This window comes from Marmota marmota, unplaced genomic scaffold (genome assembly GCF_001458135.2).
Source record: "Marmota marmota marmota unplaced genomic scaffold, marMar, whole genome shotgun sequence".
Classification (NCBI taxonomy): Eukaryota; Metazoa; Chordata; class Mammalia; order Rodentia; family Sciuridae; genus Marmota; species Marmota marmota.
Window position 1 is genome coordinate 281,876 of NW_025999945.1, and position 21,383 is coordinate 303,258.

General features: G+C 47.7%; 1 protein-coding gene across 1 annotated transcript in view; it reads left to right on the forward strand.

Moving 5' to 3' along the window:
* The window catches only part of Tspan14 (tetraspanin 14), a 48,297-nt gene extending 27,126 nt beyond the window's left edge, over positions 1-21,171 (forward strand). Inside the window, exons 3-9 of the mRNA XM_015500060.2 lie at positions 8,243-8,293; positions 9,845-9,991; positions 11,522-11,692; positions 13,897-14,022; positions 15,748-15,792; positions 17,640-17,759; positions 19,383-21,171. Of these exons, the coding sequence (XP_015355546.1) occupies positions 8,243-8,293; positions 9,845-9,991; positions 11,522-11,692; positions 13,897-14,022; positions 15,748-15,792; positions 17,640-17,759; positions 19,383-19,454 (732 nt within the window). The 3' untranslated portion in view covers positions 19,455-21,171. The remainder of the gene's footprint in view (positions 1-8,242; positions 8,294-9,844; positions 9,992-11,521; positions 11,693-13,896; positions 14,023-15,747; positions 15,793-17,639; positions 17,760-19,382) is intronic.
* Positions 21,172-21,383: the final 212 nt, after the last annotated feature.

Here is a 21,383-nt window from a genome sequence, read left to right on the forward strand (position 1 = left end):
TTGAAGCTGTATATTTTGTGCATCCCACACATTTTGAAATGTTTTCACTTCGTTTGGTTAAAATATTTTGTAGATGCATATTGTACATGTAGTTTATCTTTCCCCACCCTCAGGTTTGTTTCAGAAGTTTCTCTTAGCCAGGCATAGTGGTGCACTCTTTTAACCCCAGCTACTTGGGACGGGAGGTTGAGGCAGGAGTATTGAAAATTCAAGGATAGCCTGGGTAACTTAGTGACACCGGCTCTCAAAAAAAAAAAAAAAAAAAAAAAAATTCTGGGGATATAGTTCAGTGATAGAGTGCCCAGTGTTCAATCCCCAGTATTTAAAAAAAAGTTTCTCTTTTCTACTGTATTGTATTGTACAGTGTGGTTTTCTTTGTATTTAATCTGTTTGAGGTTCATTAGACCTTTGGGATTTGTGAAGATGTAATTTTATCAAATCTGGGAATATTGTGATCATTATTTTTTCAAATGTGCTCCCTCCCTCCCTTCTTTTCTGGGTGTTGTCCTGTAGACCATGGAGATTGTGTTTAGTTTTTCTTGTTTTTCCTTCTTTCCTTTAGTCTGTATAGTTGCTTTGTCTTCAAATCCACGTATCTCTTCTTTTTTAATTGGTTGTTTAATTGGTTGTTAAATACATCCAGTGAATTCTTTACTTCTCATGTTATATTTTCTATTTCTTGTACTAGTTCCATTTGTGTCTTTTAAATATCTGTGTCTCTCCTTATCTTTTTATATTTTTCTTTAGATCTATAAACATATGTAAAATATCTATTTTAAAGTCTTTGTCTTGCTAATTCCATCTTCTCTGTCATTCCTGTCTCATATTTACTGATTTTTTCCTTGTTGTATGTAGATCATATTTTTATTCTATCTAGTACCTTTTGATTAGATGCTTAGTTTTTCCACCCAAATATTCTTCCATTAATCATTTGAAGACTTTTGTGTTTGAAATCTTTTGTTAAATATGTGAGTTTCATTTCTGCTGTTAATATGTAGTTGTAGACAGTTCTTATTGTGTAATATTTAGTTGTAGAAATATGTCATTTTGGGTTATTTATAGTTTTAAGTTATCTGTTAATGTAATATAAAATCTGGACACCAGTATATGGGGGTATCCCAGGCTTCATATGGCTGAGTTAAAGGAAATCCTGTCTTTCATCTCTAGGTCCAGATGACTTTAATGTGATAGATTAGTGCTGGGCTTGGCAAACCATGGCTTGCAGGCCAAACCTGGTTTTCCGCCTATTTTGCACATATCATTTTATTGGAACACAGCCATGTCAGTTCATTTATTTGTCTTTAACTGTTTTCCCACTGTAACAGCAGAGTTGAGTGCTTGCAACAGAGATCATCCAGCACACAAAGCAGCGAGCATTTACTTTTTGGCCCTGGTTTGGAGTCTTGGGTTTCCACCCACCGTTAATCACTATGATCTGTGACAGTGATGGCAGCAACTGGGGTGGAGGTTCCCTCCACCCGCTTTCCTGTGGCGCTGCCTGTAGCCTCCCTTGGATGACTATCCCCTCGCCTTCCTTCCTTGACAGATTCCTGGGTGGGGCTTGGTGGAACCAGCTCTGTGTTATCAGAGGTCACAGAGACAGCTGTGGAAACTGCCTCTGGATCCCTCTGCCCAGTCCTTGCCCTTCCTCTTTGGGACCCTCACATGGGTTCACTGAAAGGGCATGTGTTTCTTGTTGTCAGACCCACCCTTCCGGCAAGAGGAAATGCTGGTGTGTGATAGATAAGCTTTGTGGCCCAGGCAAGGCATCTCCTTCCTGGGCACTGTTTCCCCCTATAATGAAGAAGTTGAGCTCCAGTCTTCATTCTGGTTTTCAAATCTTCCAAACTCCCTCTAAGAAGTGGGTTAGTTCAGATTCATCTAATATGAGACTACTTTGAAAGGGAGATTCCCTGCTCTGTTTAGAGCTCAGAGTGGTCCCAGTCTTGAGGGGCAAGGCCTTCTAACCTTGATGAATATCTCATGAATCCTCCCTCAGCCCACTAGGCTTTCAGAGTTGAGTTTGGATTTGGGGTCTGTGTCCTCTGGCAACCTTTCTGGCCTCTAATTCAGTTGATTCATTGGCATTTCAAGAAGCAACAAGGATTTCTGGTGTTTACCAGGCCTGAACTCGGATTCCCTATTTTGGAGAGTACCAAGGCCAAGGGCTTTGCACCTGGAAAGATTGAGGGGTGCAAGGCTTAGTGGAGGTGCTTAGGCTCTTTGCTCATTTTTCAGATAGGCAAACTGAGCCCCAGGAGAGGGATGGCTTGCTCAAAGCTAAAGAGTATGTTAGGACAGAACGGAGGCTCAATTCTAGCTTCTTCCACTCACTCTCCATCCTGTTTTCTTCCATCATCTTTTCCTGCCTCATGTGAAAATCTCCAGAAAGCCCCATCCCTGAGCTCTGCATTTCTGTTATCTTCAGAAGCCCAATGAAGCAGGTATATCTGGAAAGAAAGACCTCAACTTGGGACAGAGACTAGGGCGGAAGCTGCTGGGGTGGGACTCAGTGTCTTTAGTGCAGTAGGTGCTTGTGGTGTTGCTCTGAAGGATCTTCTATTCCTCTGCTCTGCCTGCACCTTGGAGACCAGGCTTCTTCAGCTGGGGTCTGCCCCAGGGTAAGCATGCCACAGGAGGCTAAAACCTACAACCTTCCTGTGATCAAGGAAAGGGTCATCCTTGTTGTGTAGAGGAAATGAGGCTCAGAGAAATTCCTAGAAGTGCATGTGGTCCTGTTGCTAGGATATTCCAGAGCAGAGACGAGACTCAGAGCACACTGGCCTATGCCATTAGTTCAGCACTGCTCTGAACCACCCCATCTTTTGGTATCTCAGCCTTGTGTTTCCTTCCATTATCTCTGAGACACCCATAGGAGGCCCAGGGGAAGGAAGGGACTCTGTGAATGTTAGACTGAGTCAGCAACAGGGTTGTGCAAGAACCAGGGACCAGAGGACAGAGTCCTGTTGCCCTGTTGTTGGTGGTTCTCCTTGAGCCTGATGAGGAAAGGCCTCTGGGGCCTGCAGGAGTTGTCTAAGTGCTTTCACACGTGCTTAAGGGAAATCCTGCAAGGACTAAGTTCATTAAATCCTGGGTAAGAGGCTGCTGTTGACTACTTGGAGTTGGAATTGTCTCTTCCAGGCCAACAGGGCCTGGCCAGCTGTTTATACTTCTGCTGGGACTGGATCCCTCTTGGGTAAACTGCCACAGGCTTCCTCAGGTGGTGAAGGAATTCCTTGTAGCTTATAGGACAAGGAAGGAGTGTACCAGCCCAGAGCACCCACAAGCAGACCTCTTACTTCTATGATATGGGCCTTTGGCTAAGGAGGAAAGGTCAATTCTGAATGTTTTGATGATCCCTAAAGAAGCCCTGCTCCCTTATCATCTGCCCTGGTTGGAACAAAGACTCCTTTAATAGGCGCCTCCTCATCACATAGCTATGTTTTGTTGTCTTTGAAGTTGCAAAGCCCAAATGCCCCTCTGTGGCATCATACCACTGGGCTCCCATGTGACTGTCAGTTCTGAAATCACATGTTATCAGGGTCAGAGACACTCAGATTTGGTTCTTAAGTAGCACCAACTAGTTCTGTGACCTTGAACAATTGACTAAGTTGCTCTGCATCTGAACTTTCCATCTGATAAATGAAGGTGATAAGAGCAGTGTTGGAGTATGTAGAATGTCTCTTTTGGTGTTTAAGTGTTTAACATAGTGTGAAGGAAAGGGTGGGGCTATAGGCCTGGTGACCATAGCAGTATATGTGTCCAGTGATCCAAGCAGACTGAAGGTTGGACTCACTTTGGGCTTGACTGGAGTTGGATCCCTACTTGAGGAGATTCAATTGGGTCATGTAAGAAGAACAAAGAAGGCTGCTCTGAGACTGGGGGTCACCCAGCAGAGCCATTGCTCCCAGAAGGTTAGCAGCTAGGGAACACGACCCAGCCCAGACCCACATAATCTGCTCCAGAGTTCAAGGATCATGATTGTTGGTCCACAAAATTCCAGCTTTGGGCCAGTATTCATTGAACCCATGATCTGACATGTGACCCCTAAGTTCCCATCTTTCTTATGTGAGTTAACTTTAGTTCTTCCTCTAAAACAAAATGGGGGGGGGGAGGGGGAACAAGCTCTTACTCTTAAAGCCTAGTCATTGTGCAGGGAAGGAGAACTGTGCTGCAGTGATGGGGACCGGGCTTCTCTATGGCTTTCCTAGGGAGCCTTGGAAAACAGTGATGAATGGAACAGCCATGAACAGGAGCTGCCTGCCCGGCACAGCTTGGGCATGAGGATTTTGGTATCCACAGAAGTTCCTGGAACCAGTTTCTCTCAATTTCTGAGGGGCAGTAATATTTTCGAAGGATCATTCTAGTTGCTTGGAGGCTTGTGAGGAAACCCCTGCAGGATCCAGACCTGAGCAGGTAGATCAGCAGTGAATGCTGGCTTCTGTTACGGAGAGTTGAGGATCTTTCTGGAGGACTTGTCCTTTGTGTGTGTTAGCAGTGCAAGCTTCCTTGCATCAGTTTAGTTACCTGGAGGAAGAATTCAAACAGCATCTCAGCATGAATTCAGCAAGACATAGACATATAGGTGGAGCTGAGGCTGGTCTTACTATGGGGAAAGATAGATGTAGAACATGGGGTGAGGAGTGAACTGTGAGATCAGTGAATGCAGAGATCAGGAAAGGGGAGGTCTGCATGGCTGTCAGTTGAGTACTTCAAGGCTGACTTCATTCACTGGTCCACATGTCACTGGGAGCTGGGTGGACTTTGCAGAAAGCAGGGCTGGGAAAGTCTGTTGGGAACACTGGATGGGGGATAGTGCTAGTCGGCCAACAGGCTCTGTTCTGCTCTGATTCTCGGCTGATGCCCCTGTTTAGGGCTACACCATAAACCTGGGCCAGGCTGGGTTCTTTCTTGGCTCCTTGAAGTAGATGATTTCCACAAGTGTGCCTGGGAGGAGAGCCAGAAGCACCACAGGCTGGGACTGCCTATCCTTGCAGCCTGGTAAGGTTCTTACAAGGGCCTGTTCTGCACCTACATGCCAGGTCCTTCTCCATGTTGCTGGGATACACCCCTGAACAGCACAGACAGCCTATCTGATCTAGGTTCAGTGCAATAAAGTAAATCAGGCAAAAGGAGATTTCCAAGTGATGGACAGGGAGCTGTTCTACATATGATGGTAAAGGTAGCATCCCTGAAGAGGTGAAATTTGAGGAGACCTGCCTGAAAGAAATGAGGAGGAAGCCAGGAATGGATACAGACAAAGAACATTCTAGGCAGAGGGAACAGTTTCAAGGCTCTGAGCAGGGAATGGGTTCAAGAAACAGTCAGGATGCCAGGGTGGTGGGGAGCACGGCTGCAATGGGGGTGATGGGCAGGAGGAACGTGTTGCTGGGATGTGGGCTGAAGCCTGGGGCACAGCCCTGTAGGTCGCGGCAGAGTTTGAATTTTATTCCAGGTCTGAAGGGAAGTCATTGGAGAGTTTCAAGGTGGGGAGTCATGTAATCTTACAGTTGTCCTTTGGTATCTGCCAGCTCTACATCTGTGAAAGCCAATCTTGGATAAAAGCTGTTTTTATACAGAATTTATGTTGTATTAGGCATTATAAGTAATCTGAGATGATTTGAAGTATATGGGAGGATGTGCACAGGTTATATGCAAATACTGCACCATTTTATATGAGAGGCTTGGGCATGAGGATTTTGGTATCCACAGAGGTTCCTGGAACCAGTTTCTCTCAATTTCTGAAGGGCAGTTGTATTTTCAAAGGATCATTCTAGTTGCTTGGAGGCCTGTGAGGAAACCCCTGCAGGATCCAGACCTGAGCAGGTAGATAACAGACAGGTGGGAGCAGAGAGGAAAACTGGTCGGATGTACTATGTGTTTTGAAGGTAAAACCAGCAGAAGGTCAATAGTGAGTTGAATACTGGGCAAGGGAGAAAGAAGCATCAAGCACGAAGACAAGGTTTTCTCTTAAACAGAGGAACAGACAGTGGTACCCTTTAAGGAGAAGGTGAGGAGTTGGGGAGGAGCAGAGCAGGGGTGGGAGATCCAGGAGACATTGGAGACGTGTTTTTTCGATTGGAATCTTATCAGATCTTTCAGGTGGACAAGTCAAGGAGACCCTGAGCTGCATGATTAGGGAAGTGGCTATACTGGTCTGGATTGGTGAGTTGGCAGTGTGTTGGACAGCATTTAGTGCTGTGGCAATCATGAGATCACCTAGCAGGCTCAAGGCAGGGCAAAGGACCTAGGACTGAGCTGTGAGCTTCTCCACCGCTTGGTGTGGTCTGAAAGAGGAGTCAGTGAGGGAGACAACCCTTTGCCTTGGTATCTCTGAAGCTGGGTATGCAGGGAAATAGTTGAAGGAGAAATGACTGACTTGATCTCACCTTCCATAAGGTCAGATAAGGTGGGATTAAAGACTAGCTCCAGCTTTGGCAAGAGTGAAGTAAGTATTGAGAACCTTGAGGAGTTGTGGGGTTACCAGTCACTTGTGGGTTTACTTCTCATAGCATTTTGAAACTCCTGGGAAGTGGAGGAAGTGATCATACACCTCATCAAGAAAAACAAAGACATCAATTAGGAAATTGGTGTGAGGTGGGGTGGGGTGATGTGGTAGAAAGGAGCAAGGATGAACCCACAGGAGCATAAGCACCAGCAGCCCGCTGGCCTGTTGGTGGAGTGCAGCACCCAGGATTTACTCGATGAATATTTGAACCAGTGAGTAAGGAACAAATGAATGAATGAACTGAGCTTGGGATGGGGTCCTTCTCCTCACTACCTGCCATTTTGGTTTTGAACTCTCTGGACCCCAGTATTCTGCTTTATAAAATGCAGGGGTTGGGGTTCTGACAGAACTTCTTCAGTTGGGGTTTACAGACCACTGTGGGAACCAACTACTAGAAGCTGTGAACCACCCTCCAATATTCTGTGCAGAATATTGGGAGTGTGTGCATTTTCTGAAAAATGATCTATGATCTGGAAGAGGCTGAGACCTCCTGGGGCTTTCATTAAAGGGCCTGCCTTCCCATTCCAGTCACCTGGGTCTAGTATTGAATAAAACGGCAGAAATAGCTTGAAGCTTGAGAATAAACTTTGGAAAGGTGAGAGTCATAGAGAAATCTAGCCCTGTTATTTATTGTGAGATACTAATAAATGGCAGTGCAATGCCGGTGTGGTATAAAGTAGTTAACAGAAAAACAGGAGGCAGCTTCATTTGCACAGATCATGATGTATTTTCCTTTTATATGGCAGATTCTCCCTGGTTCAGGAACCTGTGTGGTGCATTTGGATGGGCTCCATTCTCTTGGCCCAGGGAGCAGCTTAGCCCTAGTGGGTTCCTGCAGGTGGGAGACTAGGGTGCTTTTCTTCTGAGTGAGGTCATTGCTTAATGCAGGCTTATTTTAATTCATTAGCTAGTAACCCAGCACCTCCTGAGCATATGTGTATTTTGTGTTACATGTAAGTGCCCTGGGGAGGGGGCTCAACTCTAGCCAGCAGCTGGCCTGGGTAGCTTATGGCTGAGTTTGAATACAGTGCTGGAGGCCTGAGGTGGGGAGTGTACTTGATGCTGGGCTTTGCTCTCCATGCCCCCACCTACACTGGAAACCTCTAATGCTCCTGGGGCACAAAGTCCTCTTACACACTGAGAGTGCCCTGAAATGAACTTGGGTGGGGGTAGGTGTGGCAGAATATAGAAGGAACAGGGTAGAGCTTGACTGCACAGTCTCTCTAGGACCTAGTCTGCCCTGAGGCCTTTATCTCTTCTCTGGGTTGTGGGGCCATCTGGTGTTGGAAGAGTTTGTCATACATTCAGGAGTACACGCTAGTTATCTGCAGAGCCTCCTTGTCCTTTTCCTGGGGTAGAAGCCCCTGTCATCTGCAGGGTTGAGGATTTTTTTTTTTCTTTTTTTTGCTACTGGAGATTGAACCCAGGGGTACTTTACCACTGAGCTATATCCCCAGCACTTTTTATTTTTTAATTTGAGATAGGGTCTCTTTAAGCTGGTTAGGGCCTTGCTGAATTGCTGAAGCTGGCCTTGAACTTGCAATTCTTCTGCCTCAGCCTCCAGAGCTGCTAGGGTTATAGGTGTGTGCCATCACGCCCAGAAGGGCCTAGGATCTTGGTTGGGAGCTAGAAGCATCCTGACTAGCATGTGGTCTTTGCTGTGAGAAGCATGTTTATGGTGCTGGCTTCTGATCTAACTTTTCTTCTCTCTTTCTCCCCACTGTTCCTGCTCAGTTGGCTGGAGTTGTCTTCCTTGGAGTTGGACTCTGGGCATGGAGTGAAAAGGTAGGTAGAACCCTGAGTACCAGGAGACCAAAACTAGATTGATTCTGCTTGAATTATCCCCTCCTCCTGTCTGTTTCTTGACAAGGAGCATTTCCTGTGCAAAGTAAAGATCCACAGAACCCTCCTGAGGCTGGCTCTGCCTTGGGCAGTGCAGGGAGGGGTGGTCAGTGCTGGTTTTCTGAGCTCTGTGAATGTGGAGAAATTTCTGTTGCTGCAGCCTGGAGTGGCCCTGGGCTTGCCTGCAGCTATGCCCAGAGTGGGCCTGGGGTTGCCTGCCTGACCCTGTATGCTTCAAGGGCAAGTGAGCAAGTCCCAAACACAGTTGTGTTTATTCCTGGAGCTCTTGTCCTCGCCTACAGAAGTCTTGAGAACAGGAGCAGGGCTTGGTTGCATGCCCTCAGGCACCCTATGTGGTGGGAGCAGGTCTTTAGGTATCTTTGGACCTCTTTGCCAAGCCTGGGTGAGAGAGGTGAGAAAAAGAGACCAGTATGTAACGGTCTGCAAGGACAAAGATCAGTTGGAGCTGTGGTGTTGTCTTTGTCCTTGGCAGTTTGGTGCTGGGGAGGTGATGAGGGCGGAAATCCCTGCCAGGGCACCAAGGGAGGTAGAGAGAGAAGCTAGGTGGAGGAGAAAAACTTAAGAGCCCTCTGTTCCTTCAGTGGAAACTGCCTTTGTTTCCAGGAGGAGACAGGAGCACTTAGGTTTATGGGATTTCCTGCCCCATAGCCTTAGGAACTGGATGAGTCCTGCCCTTGGGTTTGGACATCTTCAGGTTAGCCTGGGAACCCTAACGGGGCAAGAACTACAGTGCAGTGTCCCTTTGCCCCACTGACCTGGAAGCCAGTGCAACCTGTGACTTGTAGTGCCACTGTGTGGCCACCTCTGGGACTGCAGCAGTTTGCTTAGCTAGCTGTCTGCACTAGGCAGAGCACCTGGTCTGGCTGTCCTCTTCTTCATTCTCCTTTGAATCTCATAGAATTGCTGTGTCATTGTGGGTCACACTAGCCACATATGACTATGTGTTTCTATTTAATTGAAATTAAACACAAATGAAAATTCTTCAGTGTCCCTAGCCACATTCCAAGCACCCAGAAACGGTTGTTACCAATTTGGACAGTGCAGGTACAGAACATCTCCACTATCACAGGTAGTTCTGTAGGCAGCACTGCTGCACCTCTTCCCTTGCTAGGTGCATTTTCCACAGAATGTTCATTTTGAGGCTGCTTTGGACAGTCAACCACAGCATTTTGCTTTCCATTGGGCCTGTCAGAGACACCCAATAGGCTATAAAGGAAGCCTTGGGTCTGCCTCCCAGGAACTGAGCTTCAGTGGAGTCCAGGAGGTTGTGACCCTCCTGTGAGGGTCTCAGGACTGAGGTGGTCAAGAATCTGTTCGCCTGATGTGCCTCTCATTGGGTAGTCAGGGCCATATTCTGCCTGGCTTTTAATGATAGAACTGAGCTCTGAGAGGCAGGTCTCTGGACAGCCCAGCTAGAGTCCCCTTGAGTCCCCTTCAAGGCTGATGCTACCCTGCTTTCTCTGCCTTTTTCAGGGTGTACTGTCTGACCTCACCAAAGTGACTCGGCTACATGGAATAGACCCCGTGGTGCTGGTCCTGATGGTGGGCGTGGTGATGTTCACACTGGGGTTCGCTGGCTGTGTGGGGGCCCTACGGGAGAACATCTGCCTGCTCAAGTTTGTGAGTGGCCCCAAAGATGGGGGTGGGATGTGACAGAGGTAGGGGTAATAGGGGGTAGGGGTACTGGCTCAGCTAAGAAGGCCTATATGTTACCTAGTGTGAGTCACTTTGTACCCTACTGCCTCATTGAGTGGTAAGATTTTAGGGAAAAAAATCCAGATGAGCTGGTTCCTTTCCCCAGGAGAAGTGGGGCTCCTCTGGTTTTCAGTTCCTGGTGGGAGGAAGTGCTTATAAGCAGCTCCACTCCCCCTCTTTGCCTTTTATCTCCTCTCAGAAGTTCTGGAGGAATTGTTTGTTTGCTACTCACCTTTGCCCTTCCTGGCTAAGATCAAAAGATGTTGTCAGTAACATTAAGAAATCATTTCCCTCCTCCAGGGTGTGTGAATCTGTTGGATGTGCAATGTAGAATCTTTAATTTCCTGGTAGAACTGCGAGTTACTAAGAGTTTGGTTTTATATTTAGATACAAATTCATTTTTAAACGCATTCAGTTAAAATTAAATAGCACCTGATGGGGAAAACACATTAAGGTTTTTTACAATATATTATTTGTTGAGTTTATTAGGTCAAGCTTTCTCTTTCCTGGGCTTAATTTAAAAAGCAAAGCACATATTTTTTTTCTATTTTTTCCCTCTTAAAAATACTATGTTTAGTATCTTGCTTCCATGGGAACAGGGAGTACATTTGGAGGGCCTGTGTATATGCATGTTCCTATGCCTACATGCTGGTACTTCTCCATCTTGCTTTGAAAGGCTCCTCCAAATTTGTCAGTGGTGGTAAAGCTGTTTAGTGGCCTTTGTGTCTGTGAGAACACAGGCTTTGCACACTGAAAGTCTCTGGTGACAGAGGTGGATGTGGATCTATGGCTGCAGAGGGGCCCTGTAGAATGCCACTATTTGTGGCTTGTCACAGACATATCTCAGGAAAGGTCTGTATGTGGCTATCATGCTCACATACAGAGTGGGTACTGATAACATTGGTGCCTCCAGAGTGGTAAGACTGCCAGGGAACTAGATGTCCTGTGTGAGTTACGTGACTGCAGACAAACTATGTACCTGAGTGAGCCTCAGTTTCTTCACCCTTAAGGTTGGGGTGATAAATCCGATTTCTAGAAATTTGGATGATTGTGTATGTGTGGAGAGTGGTCAGGTAATGTCTGGGCCCAGACTTTGTCCCAGAGGAGCTGACAACCTTGTGATAGGACAGCCATTCACTCCCTATTACGGTTTCCTTCTTTCGAGGGAGGAGGGCTGCTTCATAACAGTGACTGGCACGTTGGCCTAGAGCCCTCTCATCTTTTTTCACTCATTCACTGTTAGCAGTGGTGCAGTGGATGACGTGGTTAGTGATCAACCATCCCCCTTTACGGGTGAGATGAAGCCCCCTGCTACTAACGCAGGATTCCCAGGCTGACCTGGGGTCTCCTGTGATAGCTCATGTTCTGCAGCAGGTAGTGGTTTTGGGTCAAATGGGTGTATAGGGCCAGCCTGGTAGATGTGGTAACTCCTGCATTGCCCTTGTCTCCGTGCAGTTCTGTGGTGCCATCGTGCTCATCTTCTTCCTGGAGCTGGCTGTGGCTGTGCTGGCCTTCTTGTTCCAGGACTGGGTAAGGGATCGGTTCCGGGAGTTCTTTGAGAGCAACATCAGATCCTACCGGGACGACATCGACCTGCAGAACCTCATCGACTCCCTTCAGAAAGCTGTAAGCACTGCCTCCTGGCGGGTTCCGTGGTAGCACCTGCACTTTCCTGCCTTAAGTTAAGTCTGTGCAGCTCGACAGTCAAGGCTGGGGGACACAAACCTTCTCTCCTTGCTGTGTTTCTGCCTGCAGCGTGGCAGGCAGTAGGGAGGTTGTGGAGTGTGTACTCTGCCTGTGGTCAATTTGTCTCTGCCGTTCATGTGGCCCGGCCAGACTCTCTCTTCCTGTGCCTCCCCACCCACTATTTGTATTGGGCAGGCAATTCCAACTGTACCATGGCCACCCACTTCTAGAATCTCAGCCTTCACTACCCTCCCCCTTTGTGGCTAAGGTCTCCCCAGCCTTGCCCAACAGCCACGCTGGCAGCCAGTTGTCCCTGGGACCTTGAGCCCTGTGGGTATTGGGGGCAGGGGAGGCAGAGCTCCTACTCCCTAAGCTCATGACTCACCACTTAAAGCTATTCCTGTCCCCTTCCTCTCTGGGACCTTTTCCCCTTCCTGTTTGAGAAGGGCAGAGCTGCCTAGAGGAAGCTTCCTCAGATGGAGGGGAATGTGACCTCTCTGGAGTATGTCCCCTGGGGTTTATTATCTAAGCAGTCCCACGCTGGGGCCATAAGTCCATCTGTCCCTGTCCCCCTGGTGTACAACTGCACCTGGAGGATTGGGCTCCAGCTGCTCCAGGCCCCCTGGGAGAAACCCCCTCCCTAGCCATGTTATCTTCAGTTTGATCTGTGCTCTGTCCGAAAGCCCACCTTCCTCAGGAAATTTTTATATGGAACACTTTAGTTCTGAGAAGAAAATAAACTCTAGAGAGCACTAAAAATAGCTATGACCCATTCTTATTAACCAAAACTTGTTTACCCTTATTTCATGTATCATGGAATTTAGCCAAACCCATTTATATGACCAAAGAGTCTACCCGAATTGTTGTCATTGACTGGATGGTCTATGAAAGCCACCAAATCCCTGCCATTACCCCATGCCCCTCACTGTTCTTTTTTCTGTTCTGTGCCACAGTCTCATTCTATGTTCACATGGTCTTGGGTTTGCTGGCTCCAGCATTACCTAAAACACATCATCTTTTCTCTGCTGCCTCCCTTCGCTTTAAATAAAAAACAAAGTTTTCCAGAAGGATTCAGTAAGTTATGGAGCTTTCTTGGGGTGAAATATTAGTTAATTATTAAATCATTAAGCAGCTGGCATAGTGGACAGGTGGGGATGGAGAAGACAGTATTTTACCTTAAAAGCAGGAAAACAAGTGGAAATCCCCATTGTCATTTGTCATGATTATGCCATAACCAAGTCAGCTTCAAGGGCAGATGTGGAAATGCGATCTGCTCTCGTGTGGGGACACCGTTCACACCGCGGCAGTTCTTTCAGCATGTTGGGTTTTACAGTTGTTAGACTAATGAGGATTCTTCTTTGCAGCTGTACCAGACAGTGGGGAGGGCAGAGGCCCTGGATGGGGCAGAGTTTCCTGTGTTGCCATTCACTCCAGTTGTAACTGTTGCTTCAGGAGTAGACGTTCAGCAGCTTTTATTTTACATATATATTTTGTTTGATTTTGATAAAGAAACAAAAAAGGCAACTAAAGCCAGAGTAGAACTATATCCTGTGCTGAGGCCAGGTGGTGCCCCTGAGTCAGCTTGTGTTTGACAGAGATGTTGGGGCTGCTCTTGCCTTTTTGTTTTTTTAAAGAGAATTTTTTAACATTTATTTTTTAGTTATCGGCGGACACAACATCTTTGTTTGTATGTGGTGCTGAGGACCGAACCCGGGCCGCACGCATGCCAGGCGAGCACGCTACCGCTTGAGCCACATCCCCAGCCCCCTGCTCTTGCCTTGATGGTAGTGGTGGCGGTGGCACTGGGGATTGAACCCAAGAGTGCTTTACCATTGAATTATGTTTCCATCTCTTTAAATTTTTTTTTTTTTCATTTTTTAGATTAAATTGCTCAGGCTGGCCTCAGTCTTGCAATCCCCCTGCCTCAGCCGCCACTCACAGGAATTACAGGCATGTGCCATTGCACCCAGCTACTGTTTCATTTTTAGAGGATTTCCTGATGGTATTGCTCAGCATCTCTGTATGTGTGGGAGACAGCAGGGTGGGCCTCAGTTTCTCTGTCTGATAGAAGGAACCATACTTATCCTGCCACATTAAGGCTGACTCTGGGAGCACCTGATGATTCTTGGCTTTTGTGATTATAGAACCAGTGCTGTGGGGCCTATGGCCCTGAAGACTGGGACCTTAACGTCTATTTCAACTGCAGTGGTGCCAGCTATAGTCGCGAGAAGTGTGGGGTTCCCTTCTCCTGCTGTGTGCCGGATCCTGCGGTGAGTTGACTTGCTCCCGGGCATGACGTGTGTCCCTCGTATAGCCAGTAGTTTCTGGGAGTCTGCGCATGCCCGGAGCTGTTATTCTGCTGCACACTGGAGGAGCTGGGTGCATGTCCTTCACATCTCCCCCAAGGCCTTGCACCTCTGCAATCCTGTTCACATACATTCTGGGATTGTTCTCTCATGGCCCACCCTGGCACTGGTTGTACTGGGTAAAGCAGGAGGAAGCAATATTCACCCTCCCTTGAGGGGCTTTCACTTGGGATGCCTGGACAAGATGCTGTGATGGTCATGAGCCCTTGATTGGCATCTTTATACCCTTTCTCAGGAGAAAAAAAACCCAGTTCTCAGAAGGTTACAGGAGCTTTGGGGAGCACATCACTGTCTAGGGGACAGCATCTCTATGGTGGAGAATTATTTTCTGTGGATTTTTCACTGTTTATTTTATTCTCAGTCTAAACCAGGTAATTGGGTCCAGAAACTGGGCTCACGGGGATGACCTGTGAAGGAGCACTGAATTTTATCTGAGCTGAACCTGTGCAGAACTGACCCTGTGCTAACTCTCAGTGCAGTTATGTAATGCCTGTTCTGGGTCATAGGGCTCCCAGCAGGCAGGCCATCACTTCTATTACATGAGCAGTTTCTCCAGCCCAGGAGAGGCTCAGATTTGCTGAGGTTGCACAGCTGATGTCTGAGGACTCTGAGGGTTACTGTGAAATATACTAATGTAGTAAATGTTGCATTTATCTAGTGTAACTTTTGCTTCCTAGCACAAAGATTGGCAAATTGTGACCCAGGACCCAAATCTGGCTTGTTTTTATATGACCTGGGAGCCAAGGATGCTTTTAATTATTATTAAATGGTTGTTGTCATCTTCCCAGCACTATGACAAAATACCTGAGAAAATAACTTCCAAAGACAGAAGGTTTATGGGGCTGGGCTTAGCTCAATGGCAGAGCTCATGCTTAGTATGTGGGTTCAATCTCCAGCAAAGCCACTTACCTGCCCCCCAATCCCCCGCCAAAAAAAAAAAAAAAAAAAAAGAAGAAGAAGAAGAAGAAAGAAAGAAAAAGGAAAAGGTTTATTTTGGCTCATGGTTTTAGAGATTCCAGCCCATGATCAGACAGACCCATTACTTTCAGGCCTGACCGACAATGGCAGGGAATGTATGTGGAAACAAACTGGTCACTTCATGGCCAAGAAGCATAAGAGGAAGGGGCCAGGTTCCCATAATACCCTTCAAGGTCAAGGGCCTCCCATTAGGCCTTACCGCTTAAAGTTTTCATCTCCCACTATCTCCACCCTGAGGACCAAACCTTTAACATAGGGAATTTGGGAGGCATTGAATATCCAAGCTATAGCATGGTTGAAAAGAAATCAAAAGAAAGGTAACATTTTGTGATATGTGGAAATTGCACAAAATTCAAATTCCAGGGTCCATCCCGAAATGCAGCTAGGCCTGTTTGTTTACATGTTGTCAGTGCCTGCTCTCTTGCTACTAAAGCAGAGTTCTGTACTGTTCTAGAGAGTACATCTGAAATATTTACTCTCTGGTCTATAAAAGAAAGTTTGCTGACACCTGTCCTATCCTGGTTGGAGGATGTGGGCTGTAGCGGAATTTGCAAAGGAGTTTGCTGGTGTTGGGTTATAACTTTTCTTGAGCCTTTTACCACTAACTTCTCAAGAGGATAAAAGTGACTGATTTTTCTGATTATCTTACAGCAAAAAGTTGTGAACACACAGTGTGGATACGATGTCAGGATTCAGGTGAGAACCCCAACATGCAGAACTTCAAGAGCTCCTTAGGGTGTCAGTTTTTCAAGCTGTATTCCCTATAGTTTAACTTGCTGCTTTAGCAAAAGTGAAAATTGGAGTGGGAAAAGCAGGGGGAGATTAAGCTGAAAAGGTGACATCTAAACGGAGACGAGGCTGAGCAGGGGTTGGTGCCCCACACACTCCCTCCTGAGCTGGAGGCAGGATCCTTGGGAACAGTGACAGGTGGAGATTTCAAACCCTGTGACTACAGTCACAAAACAGAATCATTGCTGCATTAAAGAGAGGGATGGACATTTTGGGCAACAAAGTCTGTATTTTAAGAGGCTCCTTGGAGCTGTACAAGGTGTCTATTATAAAGGGGTTCTGGAGGAAGCTGTAGGAGTGTGTGGCTTGGCGCAGCTTCCTCAGGGAGACAGTGGCAGCAGGAAGGAGACTGGCCTGGGGCAGGGGTGGGACTCATGATTACAGGATTTTCTTAAAGCCGCAGGGAGTAAGTTCTTACATGTGAAGAGGATCAAGACACCCTGAAGATATAGACATAACCCTCCACCCTGACTCCAGTTCTTGCTTTGGTGACTTTTGGTGATGGGAATGACTACTGTCCTGAAAGAAAGGGGTCTCAGGAATCTGCAGGGGCAACTCCTGGGCATTAAAGATATGTTCTGTGGCTTCGAAAACTTGGCATCCTTCAGTGATCGCCATTTTTCAGGGATGGGCTGCATGAGCTGAATGTTTGTTTTTCCCCAGAATTCATAGACTGAGACCTCATCCCCTGAGTCATGGATTTTTGAAGATGGGGCAGGATGTTTGGGAGGGTATTAGGCCATGAGGTCAGGGACCTGAGGAGTGGGATTAGTATCCTTATAGAAGTGGTCCCAGAGGGCTTTTTCGCCTCTTCTGCTGTGCAAGAAGACACCATCCATGGACCAGAAAGGAGCCCTCAACACACACTGAATCTGTCTGTCTCCTTAGCTTGTGGATGTCGTCTTCTCCCTGAGTCTCTTCATGCCTCTACATGTCTCTGTACTAATCTTCTCTTGTAAGGACACCAATTATACTGGATTAGGGCCCACTTTAGTGACCTCATTTTAATTAAATTACCTCCATAAAGGCACTCTCTTCAAATACAGTCATTCTGAGGTGCTGGAGGTTAAGGCTCTAATGTATGAATGCAGGGCACAGTTCAGACCCTAAGGCCTCTAAAATGAATTGTCTTCCATTATTATTGCCATGAAGAAAGTTGATTGGGGAAGGGAACTGAGGCTGATTGCCATTTGTGAGGTGAATAAGTGTGTGTGTGTGTGTGCTGGGACAGGTCCTGGAGCACTTACTGATGCTCCATTGAGGGTTGACATTGGAGGGTACTGGTTGGCTAAGGACCATTGCCTGCTGGCTCTGTCTTCTGGAGCTAGGCTTTCCTGTGGGAGACAATTGAGGAGCCACCGTCCCTTCCTTCTGCCCATCCTTTGAGAATGCCCCACACCTCATTTCCTAGTTTCTCCCTTTAAAGGTACGTCTTCCTCCAGGGCTTCAGGCCCCCTCCTGTGTTTCCAGATGTGGGCATTGGAGGTGTGCTGAGCAAGTTGAATTGAATCTCCAGTAGCCCAAACAGAAATGGGATTACAGACTAGGCCAGCTGGCCTTTGGTAAACAGGTGACATGATGGCAGCTTGACCCCAGCGGGATAGAGACCAAAACCAAGGGGTGTGTTTTTCCTGGAGAGTTCTGCCTGTCCTTCCCATGTGCTTCATCCTGTTCTGTTGCCGGAGCTGAGCTTTCGGGGACCAGGGTGGGAACTCTGGGCCACAGGCTCAGGCCTTTGGGGTGCTTCCCTGCAGCTGAAGAGCAAGTGGGATGAGTTCATCTTCACTAAAGGCTGCATCCAGGCGCTGGAGGGCTGGCTTCCGAGGAACATTTACATCGTGGCTGGTGTTTTTATCGCCATCTCTCTACTACAGGTGCGTTCCAGGGGCCTGCAGATGGGTGGGGGGGCCTTTTTTCATTTGAGGAAGTTAATGGGGGGCCATTAACAGAGAATGCTTGTCCAGCTTGTGTATGGTGTGAAGGAACCTGACAGAAGAAATTAGATGTTTAAAGCTGAGTGTGTGGGGCGGGGAGGGAGAGGGACAGAGAGAGAGAGAGAGTGTGTGTGTGAATGAGTGTGTGTGTGTGTGTGTGTGTGTGTGTGTGTGTGTGTGTGTGTAATGTATCTGTGTGTTGTGTGGGCTAGACCCAGGACAGACTGATTCCTGTCTCCCTGTGGTCTACTACCTAAAGGAAGCCTCTTGTCATGACAATGTAAGAGGTACTGTACAGAATGGCAGTGTAGTGAGGCCCTAGTAGACTGTATAAGGGTATCTGGTTGGGACTGGAGTATATTCTGGGAGGGTCACCTGCTATGAGAGTCTTCTCTGCTGCAAGTGGATGCACATGGCAGGATTTAAGATGTCAGAGCTGCATAATGGAAGGTGATACTGTTGATCACCTGGGGCTTGAAGAAGGACTGCGGCTCAGGTCAATGTAGTCACCTAAGGATCTCTTCCTCCCTGTCCCTAGCACCTGGGCACCCAGGCCTCTTCCTGTTCACATGAGCCCCTCTTTGCTCCTGCCCTTTGTGGATGCTTGTTCACCTGAACAGGTGGAAGGGTGTTGGTGGTGAGGGGGCAACAGGGCCTGGGGTGAGTGGACCCGCCAGTATCTCCTAGAAGGGAAGTCAGTAATTGAGTGGTCTCAGAGGAATGAACATTTCTAGTGCTGCACAGAGCTCGTGAGGAGATGCTGGCAGTCTCTGAGCAGCTTCTGGGAGAGTGGGTGGTGTGCATGTGAACACACCAACCCTGCCTTGAAGAGGATGACTGCGGTGGGTCCAGCCACTTGCACGTACCTTTCTCCTTCACTCAGCAGTGTGTACTTAGTGACTGCAGAGGAAGACAGAGAAGCATGTAGACAAGGAAAGAAATAACCTTGCAAAGCAGGCAGGGGAGTCAATTACGAACCACAGTCAGAACTTAAAAAGGGGAAATAAAAATAAAGAGCACTCCTGAAGGTTACCAAGTTCACTTTGGTCTGTTCATGTAGGAAAACTTCAGCTGAGCCTCATGATTGCCCAGTTCTCCAAGGACAGGACGTGTTGACATCAGCACAGCCAGCGTCATTAATTACCTTGATTTTATGATGGAATCCAGGTTTATAGGAAACATTTGAGATTTGTTATTTTGGGGATCAACATGATAGAGTGGCCTTGTTAATTTTGGTTTCGATCTGGGTACATGTGTCCTGCCTGTGGAATGTGCTGTGCTCACTTGTGTTAGAGGCAGGACCAAGTGTCTTTTTTCAGTCCATGGTTCCTGCTTGTTCTTGCCTCTTCTGGGCTCAAGAGACACAGCAGACTGCACTTTCTACCTGTGGGTCAGTTGTACTTTGCCCCTTGCCTGAGCGTTTTTCCCAGTGTGTCCCTACCCTGGCAGAGTGGACCAAGGGAGCAGTGTGCAGTGGGGTGTCCACCGGTCTGCTCTCTGCTCCCCGCCCTCCTCCTTTGGTTGCTAATGCTGAAGGCCACTGACTGCTGGCTTTGGTTTCAGATATTTGGCATCTTCCTGGCAAGGACCCTGATCTCAGACATCGAGGCGGTGAAGGCCGGCCATTACTTCTGAGGAGCAGAGGCGAGCAAATGCAGCTGAGCCACATTGTGGAGGCCAGAACCCTTCACTGTCATCAACCTTATATCCAGTGGGAGAGAAGCTGGTACAGCCACCCGGAGCCAGCACCCTTTCTTTGGCATCAGTGTGATATGAACTCTATTTCTCCTTGCTGGTGCTGAAGACCCAGGGCTCCTTTTTACCTGCAAGACTTGAGCCTGCATCCCTGCTGGGACTTCCTAGAGGCAGAAGTGTCTCTACATGGGGCAGTGGCCCCGAGGGACAGACTGGGCTTCTGTGGCTGTAAGGAGTGCCTGTCTTGGCACTCTTGGAGACCGAGAGCCTCTGCAGACACCTGCTCCTCACTGCAGGCTTTGGGTCATGGGCGCTAGCCTGATGGACAGCCACATCTTAGGGTGGGACATGGGTAAAGGGACAGCAGGTGAGCACAGAGCTTCTCTCTCCACCAAGTCCAGCAGTGCAGTGGCCTGCTCCTAGCTGGGGAAGGGGAGGGGCTCAAGTGGATCTGTGCATGCTAGCGGGATCATGGTGGGTTAGGGTCATTTGCAGGACCCTCAGCCATGTCCAAGTGAAGTAAGCCTGAGCCAGGGCATGACTGGTGCCACGAAATGCCTCGGCGGCTACCCGCCAAGCCCCACTGCCATTTTCCAGGATGGGAACTGCCTCTGGTTTCAACAGCATTAAGCCCTGGTTGCTGGGGAAGCGGGGGTGGCCTGTTCCCCACTGAGAGCCGGCTCTCGTTTTCTTAAAGTGTGTAAATAGTTTATTTATAGGGGTAAGAATGTTTTCACACCATGTCTTCATTTCCTCTTCCTTTCCTCCGGCATTCTCCTCTCAGCAGCCTTACACAGTGTCTGGAACTAAAAGCTGTCCCTTTCAGTTCCCCTGAGTGTCTCCAGAACCAACCACAGCAGCCTGTCCTTTTCATCTACTGTGTTCCTGCATTCCTCTTCCTCCATACACTGCCCCCGAGACACACCCCACCTCCCCAGCTTGGCCTCACTGTCTTCCAGTCTTGGTGCTACTAAAGCTGTCACCCAAACTTGAATCCTGCCCCTCCTTCCCCATGGCCTGCCCAGGGAGCCCCAGCCCCCCACATAGGCAGCCAAAAACCTTTTGGGCAGAACTTCTGGTCGAAGCTATACGCCAAAGGCTGGCTGGCCTGACATCTGTCCCTGGAGAGAGCTGCTGTCCTGCAGCCAGGCCTGTGCTGAGCTGTGCACCCCAGGCCACAGCTGCTTAGAATCTTGGGACATTTTATTTCTCACTTTCATGGTGATTCCCCACCAGGATATGTGTGGTCACTGTGCCCACCCTTCCTGTTGGAGCTCTTCTGGAGCTTGCTCTTGGCAATGAAGTTTATTGTATGTGCTGAAAAACCCTTGGAGTAGTTGGGGCATTGTCCATCTTTGACATTGTCCATCTTTGGGCTACTTTCTAATGCTTCCCTGTAGCTTGTACCAGTTCTGTCCTTACTGTTCAGGGATCGAGAGCTACCTTCATTCACTTTCAGAAGTGTACATTCTAGTGTGGTGTATACTGGTTATGCTGGTGGGTGTTTGTTGATGATGATGATGATGATGATGATGATATTTTTGTTTTGTTTTTTTACCATTTTCTGTAGACTAGAGGAAGAATGCTTGTGTTTTTAGAAAGTGTGTTGCTTCTCTTTGACTGCCAAACTCTTTTATGGAATATATCTTTATATTAATGCTGCTGTTTTGGTTGTTTTTATTTGGGGTCACTACCAAAATGGTTTTAAATACACAGTATAAATTTGGCTGCAGGGGGATCCAGCAGGATCAAGTATAACTAGAGGTATAGAAGTGCAGATTGGCACGTTCCAACATGGATTTCAGTTATCCTTCGAACAAGGCTACAACTGGAACTGGTTGACTTGTGGTGTAGCCACGCCTATGTGTA